Below are 11,846 nucleotides of genomic sequence, written 5' to 3' on the forward strand. Positions count from 1 at the left end.
TATTTTTATGCCTACTAATTTACGATCCGTGGTATATTGTCTGACTGTACCTGGGTGTTATAAAAGATCCTACTATCAGCTATAGTGAGAGCAGCTACCGAGTCTGTGGATATCGTAAAAAAAGTGAATAAATAAATAAAAAATAGCCCTTCAACTACTCTAGTCCATCATTGGAACTCAATATAGAAAAATAAATAGATAAATAAACCCGGCGTTCATCAGACATGAATGTGCCTCGAAGGCATACTAGTAAAAGCAATCCAACCCATCATCCTCTCGCCTGCGAGCTAACACCAGAACCAACAAGGGATCCCCTTCTGTATCTTTGCCCTGTGTCCCCTCAAAATTCATGCTCCAGGGGGTAAGTAGGCAAAAATAAAGTGAAAAAGAGGGGCGAGTAAGCTATGCAGAGCCCACATCACTCTGAGACCCGCTGGTCGATGCGACTAATGAGATCGAAGGCGATCATCCGCTTAATTGTATACATAGGCACTATCCCCTAGTGCGTATGATCTTTTGGCTAACCCCAGATGAGTATGGTATTTGTGTTTATTAGTTGGAACCAGGGAGATAAAGAGGAACCTCCATGGGCAGATCTTTGTGAGGTGTGAGCGAGTCAATAGACCCAGACACATGAGTACGCTCGACGGGCTTGCGAGTGAAGAATACAAGCATGTCTCGATGAGCCTCCTTGGTCTTATCGACAGGATAAACTGCAGACAGGCTATGTTTACGTTCATGGTCGACAATCATGAGCGTATCAAGAAGTCTCTTGTGCTGGACTCGCGCAAGCAAGTGCTTAGGTTCAATCTCTTCCAAGGGAATGCCTGTCTTCTCATCCATGTCGTGCATAAAGGTGGCGGCACTGTTATCCGACATGTTGTAGCTCCCCAGAAAAGTTGTCATGGTGTGGTCGACACCATCAGAGTGCACACCCTCCAGTGCAGGCTCTCCCAAAATGTTGGGTGTGGTGACAGTACGAAGGTTAAACAGCGTGCACACCCACTTGTTGATGCCATACTCCAACTTGGGACGGTGGGCAATCTGCATGCCATGGATGATCATGGCCTTGAAGGCAAACAACGCTTGGAAGACTGAGTTGAGCTGCAGGTCGTTTTGGACCTCGTCAAAGCGGCGAATGGCTCCAGAGTCGTAGCGATTGAAGTCCTCCTCAACAGTCAGGACAAAGGGCTGGAACTCCAGACGGCGGATAGTGTGAGTATCAAAATCAAGGCAAAATCGGCTGTTGCGACTCAGGCGGAAGGGCAGAGTAGGGTCGTGATACAAATTGTCTGAGACCTTCGCCATCTTAGGGAGGTCAGCCTCCTTGGCGCCAAGGCCCAACACAATATCGATCATATCATCAGACTCGACGAAGATGCAGCGATCACGGAGGTATTTCTCGCGGAGCTTCATGATCTTGCCAAGTGTCTCGTAAAATTTTGGATTGTATGCCTGTTCCCTGACATTAAGCTGGGTGTAGCCTTCCGGCTGGGGGAAAGGCTCTGCGAGAAATTGTTGATGCTGCTGTAACTGCTGGGCCATATTTGGGGGAGGAGGCGGGCCATTATTCAGAGGTGTCTGCGTGGCTATGGCCTCGATGGCCTTTGCTTTGCTGGACTCATGAAATAATCGTTGGCTACCGCGGTTGGTGATGGTAGGCGAAGAACGAAGCAGAGGTGCCGAAGCACGGACTGTTCGCTGCGCATACCTGAATGTAGACATGATGGTGATGAGTCAAGGGTGATAACAAATAAAAGTTTAGAAGAATTTGTTTTTTCTTCTTTAAATTTGTAAAACAAATAGATCTTCAATTTTGATTTCAAAAAATCTTTAATGATCAGGAGTCAGTTCAGGAGTGGCTCAGGATAGCCCCCTATCAGGATTTGTAAGAGTAGCTCAGGATAGCTCTCTGTCAGGAGTTGAAGAGTAGCTCAGGATAGCTCTCTGGAACAAAAGGAAATCAGGATTTTGAGTTTGTTATGGCTCAGGATAGCCCTCAATAGTAGATAAATAAAAACGAAAAGAAAATTGTTTATCTGCTCTGTCAAAAGTTCTTCCACAAGAAAAGGAAAAGGAATCTAGGATAGCTCCCTCTTTATGATGTTGACGCTGAAAACTGGTAGATGTTAATGGAGGAGGAGAAGAAAATAATAATGTAAAAGGAGCACAAAAATATAAATTTGCCTTGCTTCTCTTTCAGTAAGACCTTAGGAGATGAGATGGGCTATGAGAAGGTGGGAAACACCGCCTTCTTATTCTCAAAGGCGCACACCCAGAGCAAAGGAGGTTGTGAGACAAACGGCTCATGATGGGAAGACGAAAGCAAGGAGGGGATGGTGTTAATCAATCTCATTAACACCATGATCCTCGGCTCGAATCCTTGGGAGTACTCTTACACAGAGAGTACTAGTACCATAGTAGCATCGCTTCATAGGTTCCGCAGAGTTCCTGAATGAGACATGCTGGGAATAGCTCCGTATTTTTCTTTCAGCCAGCCTCAGAACACACTAGCGTCGTATTCTGATGGTTTCTTGTCTACGCGAGACATCGCACAAGCATTTGGTCTGCCAATACTGCAGCTTACTACAAGCACAAACCAGGGGTAAGAGTTGGACAGCTTTAGCATGGCATTGCCAGCTACTTTGTATCTCTACTTTAATATCCTAGGTCGTTTAGTTGTACCTGTAGGATAAAATATTACGGCTCTCGAAGCAAGGCGAGGCGATGGAATCTATGGACTATGGTTTATCATGTTGGAACTTTACCGAGACCGTCCCTCTCATCAGTAATATGCAATGGGGTCCACCTCGGAACGAGACAAGAAAACCTACCCCGCATATGTTTCAAGTAACTCCAACAAATCAGTTGCTTTCAACGTCCACGTATGCTACTGGTATCATGGGCTCAGACCAAAATAAAAGTGATACCAAGATGCAAATACATCATACACTTCACATGCGACATCACTCACCCCGGTATAGCGATATAGACACGCGAGGGAGCATGCAGGCCTGTCTTACTGTGTGGCTTCAAGGGCAGACCAATGGATTTCCTTGCCGGTGCCTCAGCCGGTGGACAGGCAGCCGGTGAACGTCGCTAAATTGTTTTGTGCATTAGCTCAATGCAGTTCTAAAAGGAGACAAAAGTGCGTCTGAAGCTGAAGGCCTCTAATGCCCGCGGGTACATCACCAGACTAGCGGCCAAGCCTGATCACCAAGCTACATACGTGGACTATTTCCAAATGGAGATGAAACGCGGGTAATTTCAACTTTTCTTTCCGAGTTACACAGCGCACTGCTGTATGTCCGTGAGCACATACTGCAGTAGCTCAGCGGCATGTAGTAAATACTTCACCGACTAAAAAATAGCCCGAGACATAGTGCAGGTGAATCACTCTACTACAGTGTTTTCATCGCGGCTTGGTTCACTCACTATACCATGTAAGCCCCGGTACGCCAACATGGCGTTCTGGCTAGACATATAAGGGGCGCAAGGGTGATGCAGCACGCTGGAGCCGAGGAGAAGCGATTCTCAGTGCCTGTTTGAGAGTAAATGTCGTTTTTATTGATCAATGTGATGCAACCGAATGTATGCATTCCGAAGTTCTTGGCAGCACAGAGGGCTCGTAATTTGGTGGCTGGGGACGAAATAAATGAACTGGCTTTTTGTTTCTTTCTCCTGGTTGGTTGGCCCACGTACATGTAGTCTCAATATATTGGATTAAGCGCTGTGGCATGATTGATAGCATACTTATATAGGGCTATGACGATGCTGCGAATTATACCTTTGTAAACCGAAGGCATATCGAGAAGCTGGTTTTAAACAGGCCAAATATTTAAAATTGCTCTGTATTACTTACTGCTTTGCGTGATACAGCATCCTGTACATGAAGCTATTAGGATGTTAGACGCAGCAGTTGTAGCACTACTGTAGTAGTAATACTAGTGTAAAAGTGCCGTGGCGTGGGGCACAACTGTAGTCATCTGAAAGCCATATTATCATAAGCTCATATAGTACCCATTGGGAACCTAGCCGGGTCACCATCCGCTCTCGCATCCATCCATCTATCCATTCAGGATTCGCGCCCTCACCTATACCTATTACACCGGTATTCGTCCCTCCAACTCTCCGCGCTATGTCATTGCTACCTGCATATATCTCTGCCATATCCTCACAAACGTAATCACCGCCATAAGGGCCCACGCCTCCCCCAGCTCACCGGTCGCCCCACTGTTAAGGAACTGGAACTTGGCAGCCTTTCTCAAGCTCATAGTAGCTGAATCCGCCCAGACAGCCAATACCTCCCCAGCTGGGATATCATTCGCAGCTTCATCGTCGTCTTCATCCGCACCAGTCGCAACTACTCGCCGTAATTTCCACCCGTGTCTCCATTCGTGCAAATCCTTCACCTCCTTGCGTCCTGAGCCCACCCACTCAAACCTCTCGACACGTCGCGTTGTTTTCTCCCCCTCTCTCACATCCACAACCGCAGCAAAGGAAAATACATCCATCAGGCCTTTTCTTCGACGAGACATTTGCTCATCCAGGACTTCTAGGCCTGGCCCAAGAGGGGGCAGCGTGACGGCATTTCCCATCCCCAATTTGCCAGTGTTGCGCACAGCGGCCAGTGGCGGGTATTCCAGAGTAGGGCCGTCATACATGATGAGATCCCCCCACCAGCCTTCTGGCAGGTTGAAGGTGTAGAGTGGCTGGGAAGGATCGGGACCGAGACCCAGCTTAAGCTTCTTCCATGAGGGCTCGTAGTAAAGCTCAAAGGTGTTTGGAAATCTAACTCCAGCAAGGGTGGTTTCGTGAATTTTCCGGTGGGCTGCTTTTGACTCGGCGCCACCCATGATTGCTGGTATTAGTTGGCAGTGGGTGCAGTACTGGTTTGTGCTATTATTGTAAAATGAGAAATATAATGGTAGTATCAATCAATTCGTATTCTGTTATGATGTTATTGAGAGAGAAGAGGTTTTCAATGCAAATTATTTTAACAGACTTCCCTCCAAGATCGCTGCTTTATATACTCTTCGCTTTTCTCCATCCTCGCTGGCAAGAAAACGCTCAATTCCTCCTAAGCTCCGTCATGGTTGCCGAATGCGGTAATACGCAGCGCTGTTCGAGGCGTTGAGCCACATCAAGGCTAGCAGGATCGCCGCACAGCCACACTGCAAAGCTAATTGCGTCACAGATCTGGCTGCTTTTCAAGAAAAGCTCGTGGATTCTAAATAAATAAGGTTAAGGGTGGTTAGTAGAATCAGTAAGCTTATGTATGATCGAACGATTGACTTTGCCTCGCCAGGTTTAATGGGGATTGCCGTAGCCAAGGTAATTGCGGCGCATAAACCACGAAATGAGCCGATACCTATCAGATCATATTTGTGGTCGTTAACAATAAGATAATATGCAAAATAAGATAGCTAGAATTAAATATGTCTGGTTCTTCTATCTTTACTATAATAGGATCCAGGCTCAGGATAGTTTTAGGCGCTCTTTGCAGAAGCAGCATCAACTGCATCTGCCATCTCCTTCATGTTCGTGAATTTCCATGAATATGCGACCCTCCCTTCATACTCCTTCGGATCTCCGCCCATAACACTCTCAATTTCTTCCCCTCGTTCAATCCACGCGCTGGTTATACCAATCTGCTTCGCCGGCACATGGTCGTGATGCAAGCTTTGTGCTGTATGCAAAATATCCTCCTTCTTCACACCTAGCTCCTTGTCGCAGTGCTCAATGAGGTATTGGAAGTTTCTCAAGTCGGGCTTATACGAGCCAATCTCCTGCGCCGTATATACAGCGTCAAAGGGAAAATCCAGAAACTGCTGCTTCAGAGTGCGCTTGAATGAATCGAGATCTACATTGGAGATGATAACCAGCTTGAAATGCTTGTGCAGCCGACTTAGGGCATCGTGTGTGTCTGGGTAGATGGGCCAGCTGCCAACACTGTTCCCAAATTTGACCTTAGCCTCTTCGTCGGTCGCAACGCCTAGCTCAGCGGCGAGATTGCCATAAGCTTCAGCCAGCACGGTATGATAGAGGTAGGTCGGATTGGCAGTCTGAACGAGGCCCTCGTGCCGAACTATAGCACGAAGCAATCCGAGACGGTCATTCTTGAGAGGGTGCGAGTCGTCAAGCTGCTGGTACAAGGGCTGAAGGTTGTTGTAAATACCAGACTCCCAGTCAACAAGAGTACCATAGCAATCGAATGTGAGAGCCTTGAAAGTGTTGATTGCTCGTGTCGTTGCCATGTTTTCTTTCCGTCTTTCTTTATTTCTCTCAATCTTTTCGTCTCTTTTTGGTTACGGGTTCGAAAAATATTGGAACTACTGCCTTTGCTCAATTAGCTCGGCAGGATATCAAACTCGTGGGTGCTATTTATCCCCTCTAATGTAATCGCATGAACCTTGGGCCGTACTGTATCATACCCCTACAATTTCTACTGTAGACGATGTGAGCCACGCGGGGTATTCAGTGCGGGGCAGCTCTTTCAAGCCGTTCTCTAGACTTATTTCCATGATAGCGCGCTGAGTATTTAATGTGGCTATCGGGTGGCTGTAAACGGCAATTCCTAATCGGGAAGTCATATTACGCCTCCCGCTGTGGCTCGCAGAACTCGCCAAAACAGCGGCCACCGCCATTGGATTATCATTTCTCGCTCTAAATATTTTCCATAATACTTTTAGCTATCAAAAATTATATTTCGTGGAAGTATATATCTAATTGAAGCTTTAGATATAAAGACTAAGACAAGTAGCATGCGACTACCAAGATCTCAAGGCGGAAAGGTTAGACAAAACTCTATAAGCTTACATCTCGAGTTGGGTAAAACTTGTGTAAAACTTGGGCAAAATTTGGGCAAAGGCAGAACATCCGGAGGAATACAATCGCGTTCATTGATATCCGCCCCTAGTGTAGTGTTGTATACATCTATTCAACACGACAGCATGAACAAACTGCTACGTACGCGCACCTGGACACCTCAACCGGCTGTGATGCCCCAATAGTAAGAAGCTTCAGTCACATAGAATTTGAACTAAATCTATGAGCCAGAAAGATAGAAAGGATAACAGGAAGCAGATCCTTAAGGGAATGTGTTAAGTAAAACGTGTACGTTATGAAAAGCGTATGGAAGGTCTAACCGCATGCGATGTAGATATACAAAAAAAAAAAAAAAAGCACATTACGCATGAGTAGAGATAGTAGATACTATCATGGTTGGAGACATCATCTCTCTCAATTGAAACTATAGCCTGAGCCTTTACCCTGTGGCTCGGCAGGTCGTTTTGCACAAGTAGTCTCTCAAAGCGTACGAAATCTAGCATTTCTAATCAGGTTAATAAGCTACAATGATCAATGTTATGACATGTGAGATTATATGCCGTGTTAATAATCTATTCAATCTATTCACTATGGAATGGCAGGCTTGAAAGAGCCGTATTTTAAATAATCCAATGGCCTCTACTTTTCCCCGCTCGCGCCTTTATAGGTTTATCATTAAACTTGACTCAGATTTTATGATTCACGATGCCACCACCACACATTGGACATCTGGTTAAAAATAGTCCAATGTGGGTTTGTTCCCAGAAGCCGGCTTTGCAGGGCTACCAATGCTATCTAAAATCTCCAGAGCCAGGATTAGGCGCGATGTAACATCTTTGATCTATATGCAACGTTAGCGATATGATATTTTATTCTTCAGAGAGGCAGTATCCTTACCCGTGTGGCATGTCTCTTGTCAAACATTTCATAGTGGTTTGAGTGTACATCAATTACTGCTCTGATAAACTCTGGTCTTTTTCCTGACCAGCCCAGCGTACGATCATTGCGAAACTTGTCTATTAAGAACGGTTCAGTTCTGCCTTCAGGGAGAGGCATAGGCTCAGTGCATCGAAGCAAGACTGTAGGTGGCGTTATTAGTGATGCTTTCTCAGGCTGCGACTCCTTTTCAGGCTGTGATTCTTCCAACGACTTAGACTGTGGCACTTCAATCGGTGACCATATTCCATTGAGGGGCTTATAAAGCACTTTCCCAGGTGGAACAGAATAACGTCTTCCATCAACACCAAAGAAGACAAATTTGCCACCGCATGCAGGTCCGTCCCATTTAGGCACTTCCCAGTCCTCAAGCATCTCATCGCAGCGGTCGAAACATTTTTGCACGACCTCTGGGATATCTTCAATGACTGGGTCATCGGTAAGCCCCTCTTCTTGGCTGTATGGAGAGTGATATGGCGTATCCATCATAACGATACCCAAAATCCTGATCTGAGCTTCAGGGTCCTCAGCCAAGAAGCGCGCAATAGTCAGGGACAGATATCCACCAAGAGACCAGCCTGTGACATAGAATAACATAGAGACGTTAGTCTGATGGGATACTAGAGAGTTACGGATTACAGCGCGCATTAAGACCAATCACCCGACAGCAATCCCACTGGATAATGTGCGCAGGTATGGTATAGCACGCGTCGCTCAGTGTGCACGTACCGCCCAGCAAGATATCACCCTTGATGCCTGCATCATTCATAAATCCGATGTACAGCCGCGCCATCTCATCTAAGCCGCCTTCAAAGGCACCTCCATCGAAGAAATGAGGGTTATGAATTGCCCATACATCGCGATACAGATCTCCTAGCATGAAATAGCCAAACGTTGTGCCACCTCCATCGTGAATTAAGACCAGCGGTGGTGACGGATTTGCTCGCTTATAAGCCGGCGAGAATTGGACTTGCTGGGGGTTGGGGCCGTCTTCGTGCATTATAAGGAGACGCTATTGTTATAAATATTTTATAAAAGGGACAGAATAGAGAAAATTAAACAATGGAGATAGGCGAACTGACGAGCAATTAATGCGTACGCTCTTAAAACACGTATGTCATCAATCTATCGGGCTCTCCGCAACCGCAGCCCAAAGTGCTTCCTCTCTGTCTGACGTCCCACATCGCTAACCGGACGAAAGCTATTCCATCCCGGTAGATTCTTGTTCTACAAAGGGACAGTCGTCTTACAGTAATAGCAATAGAAGTTATGTAAGCCCGCGCGCCCTCTAGATTCCACAGTCCATGATCAAATACAGGGATATTATTGCGGATGCGCTGCGGATCCGCGATATTCACACACCAGCCGCTCGTGATAGTGGTCGCTACGGTTGACGATAGCGACTTCTGTCTCAAAACTTTTTTTTGGCTACGATGACGCTTCGCAGCTAGCTGATAAAAATAGCTAAAAGCAAAAACACCCCTACGGGGATTAATATAGTATTGATTATGGATACTATATATATAATATTCGTTATAGTATAAACACTGAACACCTCCTTTTGCTATATTTACTAAAATTGCTGTAAAAATCTACTTTAAAAAAACAGCTGTGAAAAATAGCTATAAAATCACATAGCTACAGCTCAAGCGTATAGTGTAAATTTTCAAATATATACTGTATTTAAAAAGGCTACCTAAGATATTGAACAGTGGGTCTACAGCTACGACATAAAGGTTTAATTGGGTTAAAGTTATTGGATGTTATTTTTTGGCAGGGTATTTCTAGTGAAAAATAAAAAATGCACTGTGAGGCGCACAGTATTTTGAGACACAAGCAGTTACCTAGGTATAGTCAACCATAATTGGAGCCCAGCGAAGTCAGCGAAGTGGCCACGGCGATCAGATGGGCGGGAGCTCCGCTATAAATGGGCTGGAAACGAGTCTAATTACGACTTAGTTGTAATTGCTGCCAAGAGAGCAACTCGGAGAATAAGAAGAGACATGTAGCTAATCTTGGTCTCGACAAGTATGTTGCGTTGCTACCAAAAAAAGGCAGAATAATAATACAAAAGCATGGCTGTTTTTCTCATACCAGTCAGAATAGTATCCCATCACCAACGCATTACGCAGATAACAGTTACAGTAGTAGCTAGGCCCAGTAGTTTTAGTGTCCATCATCGTCAGCCATCCCGTAGGTAGCTAACCTGCCTCAATCGCGATCGGCGATTCAGGCAGATTGACAGTTTGACAAGTAATCACTTTATCCTAAGATCCGTAATTTGATGTTCGTTTCCGCTGTCCAGCTTGGCTAACATGGACTATTGAGCCGGCTAACCACTCTCCCTTGCTGCTGTCTTGTCTCAAAACGGTGTTAAGGTGCGCCTTTGGCTCGGGGCCGCTCTGTGTTGCCAATAGCAACTTTGAAAAAAATCGAGGCTTCCTCTCCCTACCTAAGAAGTGATTGTCTCGTACGACTAATATTTTGCATTCGCGCCCTCTCGCTTGTTCCACATCCGTTACCTACATGTACCGAAATTGCCTACACTTTTGCCACGTTCTTAGTGTATATGCAGGGAGAAAAGGCACAAGCAAAAACTACCGCCACGCTCCTTGTGCATATACGAGGTTGCATCGCATCTGCTTTCAAACTGCTTCCACGATAGGTAAAAGTGGACGGTCGGAAGCAAGACAAAAATATGGAGAAAACCATAGTATTGAATGGTATAAAATAGCCCGTAGTACGAGAGAATATGCAGTGCACTATGATACTATGCAGCAGCAGTAGCAATGTAGTAGTATTAGACTATGGCGTAGATCTCCTTTTTTTCCCGCAACGATCGCTACACTAATTAGGATTAAGGAGAGCAGGGGCAGACAAGGGAGAATGGCACGTCACCCACCCCTCTTTTAATATTTGCCCTAAGCCTTATTTACTGGGAATTACTCAGATTGTACGCCGCCATATGAGTAATGTGATATCTCTTTGGGTCTACGGCTGTACTTGGGGCTGAGCAAGTACCGAAGGGAACAAAGGATTGAGGTTGGGCTGCAGGTTATATTGGCTCTTACGACATAATTCAAGCAAGGGAAGAGAGCCAACAAGGTTATAATGTCAAATACTCATCAGCGAGTTGAGCCATCTAAATAGATCTATATTGCCTGTATATATCCAGATACCCCGCCCTCCAGAATAATATATCGAAGTTCTATCGGCTTGTATTAATTAGACGGTAAAGAACAAACTCCCAGCGGCCACCAGCGAAAATACTTACAGGATGTTGCAAATAATTGATACATGTAGTCCTTGGGATACATGTTGTCATGTCGTTTGCCTACGGGACGCTTACACAAAACATCGGCCTCTATTACTGATATCAGCTTAATAACGTAAATTAAAACAAAACATAGAAGCTAATAGACATAGCTGTCGCTTGACACGCACTTGAATCTTCCCATGTTTCTGTTTCATTATATTAGCGTGCGATATATGGTATTTTAAAAAGATTAGAGGCTTCTAGGCCAGAGTAAAGGGTCACACGCTCATCAACCGAAAATACCAACTATTACTTGTAAAACGTTATTATTCACAATCTAAACCTCCAAATATATTAATTAATGACTTATCCAAATAATGACCATCCTATACATTCGAGGCCAATACATGTTAACATTCTTAATGCAGATTATCATAATAGATGCCTTGATAAGATGCGATAATGTTGGCTCTCGAAGTAGATCAAGTTCCAAGTAATAGCCTAATATCAATTCTTCGAGCTACTTACTAGAATCCAGAACAATATTCTTGACTTTACAAGCTTTCTATTAATATCTCTGTCAATTGTTCTGCTCAAACTAGCAGTGGCGAATAGACAAAATAGGCAGTCATATGCCTGCATATATCGTGCAATATAATTACTCATATTTACATAATTTAGGCCAAAAATGCCAATTAATGGACCTTCGTTCATCTCTTTAAATTCGCTTTGAAGGGCGTTATGAGCATAATAGACGTTATCTAGAAAAGACATCGCTCAACATGTTAGATAGCCTACGCTGGATTATACATTCCGCTACTTCTTA

The 11,846-nt window shown here is 44.9% G+C and overlaps 4 protein-coding genes across 4 annotated transcripts; all 4 read right to left on the reverse strand.

The window, feature by feature from the left end:
- Positions 1-318: 318 nt before the first annotated feature.
- On the reverse strand, positions 319-2,308 carry GGI43DRAFT_333170 (2OG-Fe dioxygenase family protein). Its single transcript, XM_083202001.1, has one exon. It carries the CDS (start codon positions 1,723-1,725, stop codon positions 553-555), a length of 1,173 nt encoding a protein of 390 aa, XP_083062159.1. The 5' UTR covers positions 1,726-2,308; the 3' UTR covers positions 319-552.
- A 1,612-nt stretch (positions 2,309-3,920) lies between these two features.
- Positions 3,921-5,288, reverse strand: GGI43DRAFT_333190 (uncharacterized protein). Its single transcript, XM_083202002.1, has one exon. The coding sequence runs from the start codon at positions 4,854-4,856 to the stop codon at positions 4,137-4,139; it is 720 nt and encodes a 239-aa protein (XP_083062160.1). The 5' UTR covers positions 4,857-5,288; the 3' UTR covers positions 3,921-4,136.
- Positions 5,289-5,489: 201 nt separating this feature from the next.
- Positions 5,490-6,257, reverse strand: GGI43DRAFT_382385 (HAD-like domain-containing protein; the record flags this gene model as incomplete). Its single annotated transcript, XM_083203241.1, has 1 exon — positions 5,490-6,257. The coding sequence occupies one exon, from the start codon at positions 6,255-6,257 to the stop codon at positions 5,490-5,492; it is 768 nt and encodes a 255-aa protein (XP_083062161.1).
- Positions 6,258-7,385: 1,128 nt separating this feature from the next.
- Positions 7,386-9,023, reverse strand: GGI43DRAFT_401271 (thioesterase domain-containing protein). Its single transcript, XM_083205552.1, has 3 exons — positions 8,494-9,023; positions 7,726-8,342; positions 7,386-7,669 (listed from the first exon to the last, which is right to left on the reverse strand). Exons 1-3 carry the CDS (start codon positions 8,762-8,764, stop codon positions 7,562-7,564), a joined length of 996 nt encoding a protein of 331 aa, XP_083062162.1. The 5' UTR covers positions 8,765-9,023; the 3' UTR covers positions 7,386-7,561.
- Between the last annotated feature and the right edge of the window lie 2,823 nt (positions 9,024-11,846).

Source organism: Trichoderma evansii (genome assembly GCF_050947405.1).
Source record: "Trichoderma evansii strain SZMC 28006 chromosome Unknown GGI43scaffold_6, whole genome shotgun sequence".
Classification (NCBI taxonomy): Eukaryota; Fungi; Ascomycota; class Sordariomycetes; order Hypocreales; family Hypocreaceae; genus Trichoderma; species Trichoderma evansii.